This window comes from Carassius auratus, chromosome 9 (assembly GCF_003368295.1).
Source record: "Carassius auratus strain Wakin chromosome 9, ASM336829v1, whole genome shotgun sequence".
NCBI classification, from domain to species: domain Eukaryota; kingdom Metazoa; phylum Chordata; class Actinopteri; order Cypriniformes; family Cyprinidae; genus Carassius; species Carassius auratus.
In genome coordinates, this window is record NC_039251.1 from 9,725,634 (window position 1) to 9,740,084 (window position 14,451).

Here is a 14,451-nt window from a genome sequence, read left to right on the forward strand (position 1 = left end):
GTCTGAAAAGAAAATGCTAATTTTATGAATTATTATTCAATTAAGTTATATGAACTTAACTGTTTTTTTAATTAATAAAATGTAAATTTAACCATTAAAAAATAGGGATGTAATGAGATGCTAGAAAACCACGATTCAATTAGTGTTAGGAATTTATATGAATCCATGTCTGAGGGGAACTTATGGTCATTAGAAAAGTTTAGATGGTATTTTTTCTTTTCATCTTGCCTCTGTATAATGCATATTAAAGTTCATAAGTGCAGCACTGCTTTGTTTACAGCAGAAACCAAGGAAACGTTTTAAGCGCCACCCACTAGCAGAGTGAATCTGCGTCTCATTCAGCTCATCTGCTGTGTCTGTTTCATGCTGATATTTTTTATGCATAGTTTTACAAAACTGAAGTCAAACCATTATTATTATTTTTTTTGCTTCAAATTTAAAAATTATACAGTATAATTTAGATGAAAAACTGCTAATCTTTGGTTGAAACATGATAAAAGGAAAATGCCACCATTTTTAAATATTGCACTATGATCTTCCTTCAACTTAGATGAGTTGATATTGTATCTCTCCCGTCTCAGTGCGTGCACTCAAATGCTGTAGTGCACAGCCCCATTATGCTAGTCTTCAGCTTAGCACCATTCATTCCTTAGGATCCAAACAGTGCTGAATTTAGAAGCAATGGATTCAACAAATTGACACCGCAAACCATGCAGCTTCTTTTTTTTTTATTATCTTTTAAAGATGTATTATATAAAATAGGACGCTGCAATATGGCTAAAATTAGCACTTCCTCCATTTTTTAATTTCGGTAGAAAGAGGTTACACATTGACACATTGATATTCTGCTGGCCACACGTCTTCACGTGATGTGAATTCGCAGGTCAGAGTTTACCAAACTTGAACTTTGGAATGAAGCGAAATGCTGAATGGAACTCAATGGAATGAAAAGTGCAGTGTGACCGCCCCTTTAGGAGTGCTTTTTGTTGCTTCACATGTAGAGTGCCCTAAATCGGTTACCTAAGAGGTCCTACTTCCATTAGGACGTCTTAAGGCCCTGATATACTTAAAATTAAATTGAAGAACGAACTGATATGATGTCATTCTGAACAATATTAGGCCAAAACGAAGTTCGTTTTGAGTTTGTTTCGGCAGTTTGATCAAATGGTTCTTTTGTATTGCAAACATGATACTTGACTCTGAACTGCTGCTAATCATTATTCTTTAGTCTATAATATTCTGCCCACTGGTACCAGTCTCACACCTAGATACGCCATCATTGCTTCTTTATTGTGTTTAGGGCATATGTGCGAGCGTTGCAACACGTTTACATTAATCTACAACCCGCCATGCAGCAGTGCAGGGGTGTTGGAATGTTCGTAAACAGTATACAGTCGCTCAGCCTTTTCAAACTTCCTTTTGCTCCCAAATGAAGAATGAAAACGAACTTCTTTTGAAGTATATCAGGGGCTTTAGAAGGCAGCAGCCTATGCAGGCAGTATATATGGTTTTGGAACAGAGCCATTCATTCCTCACTCTGTAGCTATTCTGGAATGGGTATGTAGAGTCTCACCAGTTGGTGTAGAGGCTGGTGATGGTGGGTTCTCCGTGGCTGTCGAGGTGTTGGGTCTGCTGCAACAGCACATTGTTGAACACTCTGGTGATGTCAATCTGCACATAATTCTCGATGGACTGCAGCACTGTCATGTAAGCCCGCACGCTGGTAAGCAGCTCTGATGGTTTGGCGATCTCCTGTGTGGCCTGGTTGTACATGGTCATCCCGACTATGGACCTGAGAGACAGTTACAGAAATGATCAACAAGGACTGAATAACACAAATTAACTGCCCCCTACTGCACAATTGTTACATGTAATGATACTATTATTATTTTCAATTAATATCTTGAATCTTTTTATATTTTCTGTTTCATTAAAATGTTTGTTAATTATAATTGTTTACATATGTGTATATTTATTATGTATATATAAAGACACATACAGTGTGTTTTGAAAATATTTACATGTATATATTTGTATTCATATAATTTATATTATATATAAATATATTTAATATATAAATTAGTGGTGGGCCGTTATCTGCGTTAATATGCTGCGTTAACGTGAGACTCTTATCGGTGTATAAAAAAAATATCGCAAAAAGTTGGGTTGGGAGCTGGGTCTTTACTACACGAGCTATGATAACTTTCACCATGATATTTTTGCGCAGATGTAGGGGGCGAGAACGAGTCTTTAAACCTGTGTGTATACCTACTGTGAAATTACCAAATCAAACGTGACGTGCTAACATGGCTGTAGCTGAAGCCGGCGGGTTTGCTTTCGGGATTTTTTTAATATATATTCTTTTAAGAAGCTTCCCAATGGAAACCTCGACAAGACGCATGCCTGTTTTACACATAATCCATCTGCGTGCGTATGCAGTCCGTGTGCATTTCGTATGTGGTGTAGAAGCAGCATGGACTCATACTCATTGTGCTTTCACACAGGACGCGTTTGCAGTCCGCTACTTCGTACGTGAACGATTGCTTCACTGCTTCAGACACACCGCTCCTGGAATGCCAAGACGGACCGCAACCGCGTAAAAGCTGGAATCCGTTAACATGGGTGCATCAAAAAAAAAAAACGAAATGCATACGCACTGCAGACGGATTATGTGTGAAACAGGCGCATTTATTTAGAACCAAGAACCAAGAGAAAACATTACTGTCTACAGCTGAGAGAGGGCGCTCTATGCTTTCAGTGTAGACTACAGGAGAACTGAGAAGTATCTCTGGCACTATATAGAGCGCCCTCTGGCGACTGTAGACGGTAATGTTTTCTCGGTTTAATTTTGATAAATAAGTCGCACCTGACTATAAGTAGCAGGACCAGCCAAACTATGAAAAAAGTGTGACTTATAGTCCGGACAATACGGTGTATATATATATATATATATATATATATATATATATATATATTTATATTAGGGGTGTAACGGTTCACAAAATTCACGGTTCGGTTCGATACACTGATGTCACGGTTCGGTTCGGTTCGATACGTTTTAGATACAGCAAAATGTAAAAACATCTCAACTTTTCAGAATGCCGCAAGCGCACCGCGGGTCATGTGACAAGAACTAACCAATCAGCTTCATCCTTTCCCGTAACAACGTTGAGAGCTCAGCCAAGATGAAGGATCAGCTGATCATAGTTGTATATGGATTGCAATTTTGAAATAAATTTAGTAGCAGAGCTACTGCAAGCGATTTTTAGAGCTGCAAATCCATTTATCCTTCGCTGAAATTTCCGCGTCTCATGGAGAGAGCACGTCATTGTTGCTTAGCAAAGACAGACGCCTCATGAGCGCTTCTGCCCGAGCGCTTTGGAAAGGAGGAGAAAGACGCGCTTAGCGTTTTCCATGCGTTTTTAGGAGCGATATGTGAACGGCCGCTAAGGCGCTCGCTCACTCAGCACGCGCTGAAGGCTCGTTGCAAAATGTCGAATGCATTTAACAGACCAGAAATATAAGATCCTAAAATAACCAACAGGTCTGGTGTTTGGGTTGGATTCCCTGTAAGCTATAGTGTCTAAATGCTGCAGGGATAGTTTGCTGCGTGCATGTTTCTCCTTTTTTTCGTCTTTTCCCAGATAGTACTGACGCATATATCCCAGATATTCCCGCTGGTTTTTTTTTTTTTTTTTTTTGTAATCCCGCTGGTGTACCCTGTCATGTTGCAGATGCGACATACCGTTGTTTTTTTATCCACCACTATCTTGCCATCACCATTATAGCTTAAAGGGAATCCAAAGTGCACCCAAACACCAGACCTGTTGGTTATTGGAGGATCTTCTCATTTCTAGTCTGTTAAACGCATTGGCTATTTTGCAACGAGCCTTCAGCGTGTACTGAGTGAGCGAGCGCCTGCTGAGTAGCCTAACATAAACATATAAGATGGTGTTTTTTTCTTCTTCGGGAGTGTCAGGGGCGTTGCCTGTTACGTTGTTTGGGTTATTGGGCTACCTTGTTGAACGCATATCATTATATTTCTCTCTCTCTCTTTTTTTTTTTTTTTCAAATATAATTAATTACTCCAAACGAACCGTTCGGTATACATAATGCGTACCGCGTACCGAACCGAAAGCGTCGTACCGAACGGTTCAATACGAATACGCGTATCGTTACACCCCTAATATATATATATATATATATATATATATATATATATATATATATATACACACACACACACACACACACATACTATGTAAACAACAACGTATTTTGGACCGCAATGAATCATTTGACAGCACTAGTATATTTTTGCATATTTGTCTCAAGATTCAGATCATCAAACAAATGTTAATATTACACAAAGATAATGCAAGTAAATTAAAATTAAGGTTTTTAAAAGATGATTTCATTTATTAAGGGGAAAAAGCTGTCCAAACCTACCTGGCCCTACATGAAAAGGTAATTGCTCAGTTTTTTAAATCACAAAAGAACTGATTAACCAGATTATTTTAGAAAGCTGAGTAAAATTTCACTCGCAGCACCCAGGCCTGATTACTGCCAGACCTGTTCAATCAGGTCTCCACAAATGGAGAAAAACTTGGAACAGCGTTGAACCTTCCCAGGAGTGGACAGCCTACCAAATTTACTCCAAGAGTGCAACGGCGACTCATCCAGGAGGTCATAAAAGAACGGAGAAAACTTCCAAAGAACTGTGACCTCAGATGCCTCAATTAAGGTCAGTGTTCATGATTCAACAATAAGAAAGAGACTTGGCAAAAACCAGATCCATGGGAGAGTTCCAAGGCAAAAGCCACTGCTGACCAAAGAGAGCACAAAGGCTTGTCTTACATTTGTCAAAAAATATCTTGATCATCCCCAAGACTTTTGGGCAAATATTCTGTGGCTTGATGAGACAAAATGTGAACTTTTTGGAAGGTGTGTGTCCCGTTACATGTGGCATAAAAACCAACACAGCATTTCATAATAAGAACATCATACCAACAGTCAAACAAGGAGGTGGTAGTGTGATGGTCTGGGGATGCTTTGCAGCTTCAGAAACTGGACGACTTGCCATAATTCAGCGGTTCTCAATTTCAGTCCTCGCGCCCCACTGCTCTGCATATTTTGCACGTTTCTCTTTGTTAACACACCTGTTTCGGATAATCAGCTCATTAGAAGTGAACTCCGTACATGAACTGTGTTCATATTGTTCATTGCTCCCTACTCCTTGAGCAGGGGAAATCTGTTGGAAGTTTACCTCACTTCGGAACATTCATTCACTGATTTGTGCTGCGCAGCGTCTTTACACACGGACAGCTGTGATATCATATACCTCTGTAAATAAATACAATTTAAATTCACGTTTCGCACACTTCAATGCACTCTGATTGGAATATATACATTCGCTTCGAACTGGAATCATGGCATAATATCCTGTGATGTCCATTTCACAGGGCACTTACGTTCGAATAGAACAAACGTCTGAAGCAAAACCTACACAATGTGCAGAGCAGTGGGGCACGAGGACTGGAATTGAGAACTGTTGCCATAATTGATGGAACCATAAATTCTGCACTCTATCAGAAAATCCTGAATGAGAATGTGCGGCCGTGAGTTTGTGACCTCAAGCGTACTTGGGTTATGCAGCAGGACAGTGATCTCAAACACACCAGCAAGTCCACCTATGAATGGTCATGAAAAACAAGATGAAGGTTTTGGAGTGGCCAAGTCAAAGTCCGGACTTAACTCCGATTGAGATGCTGTGGCGTGACATTAAACCGTCCTTTCATGCTCGAAAACCCTTCAGTGTGGCTGAATTAAAACAATCCTGCAAAGAAGAGCTGGCCAATCTTCATCCACAGCGATGTGAAAGACTCATTTCCAGTTATCACAAACACTTGATTGCAGTTGTTGCTGCAATGGGTGGCACAACCAGTTATTAGATTTAGGGGGCAGTTACTTTTTCACGTAGTGTCAGGTAGGTTTGGACAGCTTTTTCCCCGTAATAAATGAAATCTTAATTTAAAAACTGCATTTTATATTTACTTGCATTATCTTTGTGTAATATAAAAAATTATTTGTTTGATCTGAATCTTTTAAGTGTGACATATGTGTAAAAAAATTAAAAAAAATAAATACCCCGGGAGAGGGGCAAAAACCTTTTCACTGCACTGTAAATATGTATGTATGTATGTATGTATATGTATATATATATATATATATATATATGTATGTATATATATATATATATATATATATATATATATATATATATATATATATATATATATATATATATATATATATATATATATATATATACACACACACACACACACACACACACACACATATATATATATTAGTGCACCAAGTCAAACTGTATTAAACTGAGAAATGTTGTTTTGGCAGCTGGCTAAAATAAAGTTTTTTATATATTATATTTTCAACTAACGTTTATTTCAAGTAATTATTTTTTTCTTTGTTTTTGAGTTTTAATAATAATAAAAAACCTGTAAACATTAAACCTTAATTAGTAGAATATTGTTGTTGTCATTATACAAGGAAAAATACCCTATGCAAAAACTGACAGCCACCCCCTATTTAAAATTGGGAGCATGTTTTGCCATTTTGATAAAGGCTTATAAAGACAAACAATTTTTTTTTCTTTGGAATAACATGTCTCAATGAATCATTCACAGTAAGACCTGTACTATATGTTAAGAAAGTAAACGGTCAATTTGGACTTATGTGGTGGTGGCCACTATAAACAGATCCATAACCACAATGACCTGAATCAGGGGTATTTACCCCGTCAGATGGAAATGGGTAATAACAGCACATGGTTGGGTGGGGAGATCTGCTAACAGAGCCTCTCACTGCTGAGAAGCATGGCCACATGAGGGGTTCACAGCCCGGGAGAGAGGGGCCAGCCAATGCATCCACGTCAGAGTTTTGAATCTAACAGTGGAAAATACCTGTTATTCCTCGGCCTGATGTTTATTTAGTTGGACAAGCGCTATTCTGGAACTGTGTCAAAAATCATGCTAACCCAAACTCTCACCGCTAGTCCAATAAATTACACAAATCGAACAATAAACCAAAGAGGTTCTTTAAGCTGTTGAGTTCTCAGCTTAATTAATAAGGGAGAGCTGGACGACAATTTTCCTTGACATAAAACGCAACAGTAACTCTCCCCTATGAGGCAAATCAATATGATTGATGCTAGTGCGGAACGACTGAGGATAGACCTCATCAGGAAGGGAGGAATGTGGGTAACGTAATAGATAAAACGAGCTGTGATGCATTTATGCAGGTGATGGCCAAATTCACTCAGTTCAGGCTAGTGGGATGTTTATACTCACAGGATTCAGGAAAAAGTATCACTACAACAATTTTTTTGTATATGAATACAATTTTATGCATACATACTCACATATATTCCTATATGTACACACACACACATACATACATATATTACATGTATTGTCTTCTATTCCGGGTCTGTTGTGAGTGTGACTGCTGTGACTGTTGACGTGTTTTCTGGTGCGCCCATTTACAAAGAGATTTTTTGTTATTTTTGGACCAAACTGTATTTTCAATGCTTCAACAAATTCCAACTGACCCTCTGATGTCACATGGACAACTTTGAAGATGTTTTTCTTACGTTTCTGGACATGGACAGTATACCATACATACATTTTCAATGATGGGACAGAAAGCTCTTGGACTAAATCTAAAATATCTTAAACTGTGTTCCGAAGATGAACGGAGTTATTAATGACATAATTTTCATTTTTTGCTGAACTAACACTTTAATGATCTAGATCATCCAAAATTAGGCATTACCAGGTGGTTATACAACATAATAAATGTTATTTTGGTCATTTCACCCATCTAGGTAGTTTTATCAGGATGGTAGTGTTACTTACTTAGTGAAGCGGATCTCCAGGTGGGAGGTCAGGTACTCGCGTGGGGTGAAGGTGTGCTCCCAGACCATCATGTTTGGGACGTAGTTGATGGAGAAGCAGAGCTCTGACAGAGCAGTGTGCAGTTTGTCCAGACTGTAAAAAACAGATAGCAGGTTTAAAAACTAATTTCCTTCAGATTACACAGACAATCAGGGAAAGTTTAACCAGAACAATAGTGCTGCCCACTATGGGGCCACACTGCTCTCAAACTGTTACTACTTCTCATGTGTGTCCACGACAGGCTTCAGGATAAATCCATTTTATATTATATGGAGGATCTGTTTAAATGTCTGCTGAATGTGAGGATAATACGGTAAATGCCTCCAGCAGGGTTTTGTTTAACACAGTGATTCTTTGCTGGTAAGATCTAATTGGGTCGCAGACATGCCCTCATTGACGAAAACCATGAATTACATAAACTAGTACAAGGTAAAAGAAAATATGACCCAGACTGAATTAAATGAGTAACACATGTTTGACTAGATGTAGAAGACGAGCAAGTTTCATCCTCACTTGGTGACCAGGAGTCTGTTCTTCCTCATGCTCTCAACACCAGGCTTCTCTCTCTCCGGTTCACCTTTCTTCCCCGTCTGTTTTTTCGACTTCTTGTTCACGGCCTGACTGATGGTTTTGGCACAATGTTTTGGCAGTAGCTGTGCAGAAGAGCGACAGGAAAAAGACCCTTTTTAAAGTCAACAAGTTAATTCAAGTTCCTGGCAATATTGTACACAATTCACCAGTACATGTTATTTTAAATATGTGCAGTTAAAGTAGGGAATAGAAAACCCTTACATTTTTCTTAAAATACCGGAACTGAATGATTTACATAATAAAATAAAGAACCATGGCAAAAGAAATTGTGAGCTCGAATTGTAAGCCTGCAGCCTGAACAGGATGTAATGAAAGATTGGGTGTCAGGAAATAATAAAACCCATAAATACCTATTTTTTCTGTTGCATTATCTGCACACACACACACACAAAAAAATTGGCCAGTGTAGTCTGACTCATGAACAAATGACTTAGGAGTTAATTCCTCTGTTGAATCAATCAAAAAGACTCAACACAGTCTCAAACTCATGAGACTGAATCATTTTGAATCACTGAATTGGTCACAGTGGTTCTTGACTGACTGAATTACTTCTCTCAAAACTAAGACATGATTTTGTGATTGATTTTTAAAACATGAAAATTACATTTTTTCAAATGGTAATTCAAATGAACTGAAGTGAAAGAACTGAGCCACAATTTATAGAAAGCAGAAAAAATATTACTTTTTTTATTTGTAATTAAATTCATTAACCTGCTCTGCCTCTGACACAACTTTCCTTTTTGTCTGACAAATTCAAATTCCTCTAATTTTTCAACACCTCTCCTCCAATCACCTGTAGCATCCACTTTCCACCATCCAATCAAATCCTGACAGATAAAATCAAGACCTACCTAAAGTCTATGCCAATTTAATATCTTGTTTTACTGGAAAATATTTCAGATTACAGAAGGAAGAGGGCTTTGATGTTGACCTTAACACTGTAATTCCTGTAAATGTGGCTTCCACAGTCCAGACAAGAGTAAAGCAGGAAGTGACTTATGAACTGCTGTCCTGTTTCTTTACAACATGATGATTACACTCACCAGAGTGGGATGAGAGTAAGTTTATTCATAAAAGCTGACCGTAGGTCATCGAATCAGTGCCGTCAGCGGTTTCCAGGAAGTCAATCACGGTTTAATTTCATTGTGATGATCATATTGCAACGGAATGGAACATTCCTGGTGAATCTGCAGAACTCTTTCTAAACCCAGTTAAGTTTGTTAAAATCCCAGATAGGACATGGAAAATTCCAGAACTCCCAAAAGTCCCTCTGTGTTTTGGCAGCGTTGAAAGCGTGTGTGTGCTGCACTGACCTGGTCGCTCAGGGTGCACTGCTCTGTACATATGTCTGTGATGAGGTTGCGGGCTTGCTTGGCCATCTCGTCCAGGAACATGTTGCAAAGGGACAAGCTGCGGTCTCCGATGTGGTGCCTCTGCAGGGAGGGACAGACAAAGAGACATTAGAGGAGATTTCCTTTAGTACAACACCAATGTTAAGCTAGACTTTTGATTTTCAGTATAAGCTATGATTCAGTGTAAATTTGGGCAGTGTGAAGCTCTCAATGCATCAAATGTGTCATTTTTGCGCTACAAACAGAATTGCATTTCTATTTGGTTCTGCTACAGGCACAGGAAATATCCTTTACCTTTAGTATCAGCTGTCTATAAAAATACTACTTAACTAACCACCTGGTACAACCATCTGTAAACCAGGCCTTAAACTGGCAAAGAACCACCCAATTAAACAGGATGGGGTTATCCAATGGATGCATAAACAGATTTTGAGTGGTGTTTAGAGGCAGGTCAATCTGAAATGGTCTATAACTTCACACACACAGATGTATGGTTTAAACGTTTTTTTAGGGTAAGAAATAAATGTTTAGTTCCAGCAAATACTTTTACACTTTTAAAACTTTTAGACTTAGTTATTTTGAGCTTTGCCATCACAGCAATTGCATTTTAAACTACATTAAATTGCAAAACAGCTCATTAAAATTGTAATGCTATTTCACTATATTCCTGTTTTACTGCTGTGCAAAAGACTTCTTTCAAAAAATATTACACAAAATGTCCCCAAACTTCATTCATTTAAATAAACAAAATGACTTGAATTATTTGGACCAGGGTGGAGAAACACCTTATTTGTCAGCTATTGACTCTATCTGAAAATGGACCATGAGTGATCCATGGGCAAGCTGTTAGAGGCTGAAACTACTCCAACATAAGCTGCTCAGGTGAATTTGGCTCACAGTGAGGTGCTGTTTGTGACCAGTCCATGTGTAAGTGAGGCTCTTTGTTATGGCCCAGCTGGTCTCTTTGCCTCAGCTCCCTCCCCAGAGCAAACAGTGCAAACTCTCTAAATTGCTAATGAAAAACAGCCTTCGTCCCTGTGTGGAGCTGAAGCCTCCGCTCCTGCCAAACATCACGGAGAAGGCCGGTCCTTCTTCACGACAAACAAAAAGTGTCATTTAAAGCTCTCATCAGCCGTTCATAAACCCAAATATCCTGCCACGCTCTTCGCAGGCATCTGAGGGGAAGAATCAGAGACGGTGCAGGTTGGAAATAGCACATCTATCCGACGTGATGCTGAGGCTAACCTCTGCTGAAGCACCGTGATCTTTTGTTGTTTCTCTAAACCACTGTAAAAAGTTTTCTGTGTGAGGATGGAAATATTCTTGGAAACTTTTAGTGCTTTTCCAACATAAATAAAGCTTGCAGCTGTCCAAAGCTGTGTGGAGTGGACATAGGAGGAAGACCATTTCAGAGACATGCTGAGAGAGGGAGTTTCATGTTTAAATAAGGGAAACCCAAGTCTTCTATGGCTCAATAAATCTCTTTTATTTCTCTAAGTGCTCTCAGACAGCTAGATGTTCAGGCCCCGCAATGACATGAGAACTCTCGTTGTGCTGTTTGTTTTGCTGCCGCTTGTCCACCAATTAGGAGAGAAAATGTGGGTTTATTTACCAAATTAAATTGGATATTGAAGGGTACGATGTTTGGCAGGAACAAACACTTGGTGAATGTGCAGGCCGTATACTGGCGGGGGGGAAACAGGAATCTGTTGTGCTCCTCATGTGTGCGGAGGGGCTTCCATATGCCCCCGGGGAGCCTGGGTAGCTGCACCGGCGTATGGTTCAATTACAGATTTAATAAATCATGCTTTTCAGCATTTGGTTTTCTGTACACATCCTGATACATGGACCACAGCACTCAATGCTGCGTGTTGAGACATTCCAGCTCTAGTAAACTCGTGGAGCCTTCCGGATTCACAGTACGACTCCATCCTGAACCCTCGCATGGGTCGCGGCTAAGCCGCGGCGAGACCAGAAAAGAAAAGATCTTTTCCAAACTCCTCTTCTCAAAAGTAACACTGAGCATATTCACTAGGGGACATTCACAGACACATAAAACAGTTTCTTTTCCAAAAACACAGAGTCTGCATAGAAACTAAACCGGAGATTTCAGGACAAGGCAAATAGAATATGTAATCTGAACAAATTAACTGTGAACTGATTTATAATAGACAATTAAAGCAACTACACAAGGCTAAAAATAGACATTTTATTTCTCATTACAAACTAGGGCTGGATGATAAACTGATTATTTACAAAAGAAATAATATAATAAATAAAATAATAAATATATCTGTGATGAGTATTTCAATTAATTGCAAGGATGGAAGTTTAAAATCTTTTATACTAAAATATCAATAACATTTAGTCCTTACAAGTTTAATCAATTTCAATGAATCCCTTCAAACTGTATGAATTTGTACATAGCGAGAATCTGTTTTAAATCATCCAAAGATGTGATTTAACCAAAGCCTTGTCATCTTCAGAATACTCTTCTCACTGATATCTACAAAACATGTATGAATCACTGCAGATTCCAGGTCAGTGTGACTCACCTCTTCAGGGCAGAGCTCATGGGTACAGCTCATAAAGTGGGTGCAGAGCAGAGGGAAAGAGATGGAGTATCGAGACTGGGACGGCAGTTCGAGACACTGCTGGAACATCTTTTCAAAGGCGCGGCTGTAAAAGCTATCAGAGACAGAGAAAAAGAGAGAAAATGGGCTGCCAGTTCACTTCACCGCCTGGTACAGTCATATCTAATCAGCTGAACGAACGCCCCTGTCCGCTTTCCACCTGGCATGAAAAAGGAATATCGAAAAACAAGAGGCACAACAGACAGTTGCTACGGCCTTCTGAGAACAGATATGCCTTCTGCCAAACTGTGGAGCTGGCGTTAGACAATGTTTCCTGCGCCATTGCTGAATCGACAGCGTCACGGCAAAAAGGAAATCACATTTTGCCCAAGTCATGAGCTTGCAGGCTGAATTAAATTGCAGTTAGTTAAAAAGGCTAAATAAAATTGTCTTGCATCGTCTTTGCAGGCTGCATGCAACTATAGTGTTCCTGTGGCTTAGTGGTTAGCAGCGCAAAAGGTTGTGGGTTCAATTCCCAGGGGATGCACATACTGATAAATAAGAAAGAAATAAATGAATAGGCTGAATGCACTGTAAGCAGCTTTGGATAAAAGCGTCTGCTAAATGCATTAATGTAAAATGCATCAATGTAAATGAATAAAATAACTAAATTGGTCAAAAAATTTAATTTTCAAGGTTTAATCAATATAACATAATTCAATGAACCTGCAGAGCATCTGCAGCATTAACAAGCCAACATAATTTGTACATATTTTTTGACTTCTACAGCCAATTTTTGCCTATTCAGTTTGTACTTTACCACATTAATGTAATATCGTTGAGTTATCTTTTCTCTACTGTTAGGTCATACCAGAAAATGGAAAGGTCAGAAGTCTCCACAAGCATCTCCACCAGAGAGTCCACCATCTTTGTGTGGAAGATGATGGTGTTCATCATTTTTCCCAGCTCCCTGTGATCTGCCAGTCCTAGCGAGGCCTTGGACACGCTGGTGTAAGCCTAAATACGAAGAAAGACATCATCGTTAGCATTAATCTTTAAAGTTCATTAATTATTCTGACAACTTTTCACAATCTGTTCTCAAAGGCTGAGCTTGGTGGGCTCGATTTCCATGAGCAAATCCTCAAGCAAATGAAGAGCATCGAATCAGATTGGAAACTGGACCAGGGCAGAGTCAGAAGAAAAGTGTGGTTTGATGTTTTACCATATCATTAACTTCTGAGAAGGCTTTCTGGGAAATATTTTTGCAAACTTGATACTGTTGAACCAGACAATGTCCAACCAACACAATTTCCTCTCTAGCATACAAGATCAAATGAAGACAGTATGCAAAACAGATTCTCTTTGGTGTTTAAGTAAAAAAAAACCTCTTTTTTTGGCAGCAAAACAGCTGTGCCAGCCAGTGCGTTCAGTTTTTGGACAACTTGAACATAAGAAGTGTGAGAAAACTCCAGCAAAACAAGGACTGCACACGCCCTGCGTTGGCTTTCATCATCTAAAGATCGGCCAATTCAAAGAACGCGGCATGCCAGGATGATGCCACATGACATTCAGCAGGTGCTAAGCTCACAAAGCTTGTGGTTATGGAGTCCGGGGAATGACAATAAACATATCATACAGCACTGAAGTCCACTGTGGAGTAGAAAAAGTATTGAAAAACAGGGCTTATTTTTAGAAGTACATTTGCAGACTGCTGCTGGTAGTTTAATCGGCCACAGAGATAAATAAGACCGCACCTTTGGAAACGCAGAGGCCAAATGCAGACGAGCAGACATGAACTGAGTGAACCGTTAGTTGTTATAATCTGGCAAGTGCTATCTCAACAACCGGGCCATTACACAAGAAGAAATCATGCTAAATTTAAAGTGCCCATGTTAAGGGTAATGAAAGGTTCATAGTTTGGTTTTGGGAGTCCCCAACAACCGATTGACATGCATG

General features: G+C 39.2%; 1 protein-coding gene across 4 annotated transcripts in view; it reads right to left on the minus strand.

The window, feature by feature from the left end:
* The window catches only part of LOC113108313 (NCK-associated protein 1), a 48,066-nt gene that overhangs the window by 11,051 nt on the left and 22,564 nt on the right, over nt 1-14,451 (minus strand). For all 4 annotated transcript variants that reach the window (XM_026271273.1, XM_026271270.1, XM_026271269.1 and 1 more), the window contains 6 exons: nt 13,367-13,512; nt 12,478-12,610; nt 9,884-10,003; nt 8,493-8,632; nt 7,941-8,072; nt 1,574-1,792 (listed from right to left, as the gene is read on the minus strand). In XM_026271273.1, coding sequence (XP_026127058.1) covers nt 1,574-1,792; nt 7,941-8,072; nt 8,493-8,632; nt 9,884-10,003; nt 12,478-12,610; nt 13,367-13,512 — 890 coding nt within the window. The remainder of the gene's footprint in view (nt 1-1,573; nt 1,793-7,940; nt 8,073-8,492; nt 8,633-9,883; nt 10,004-12,477; nt 12,611-13,366; nt 13,513-14,451) is intronic.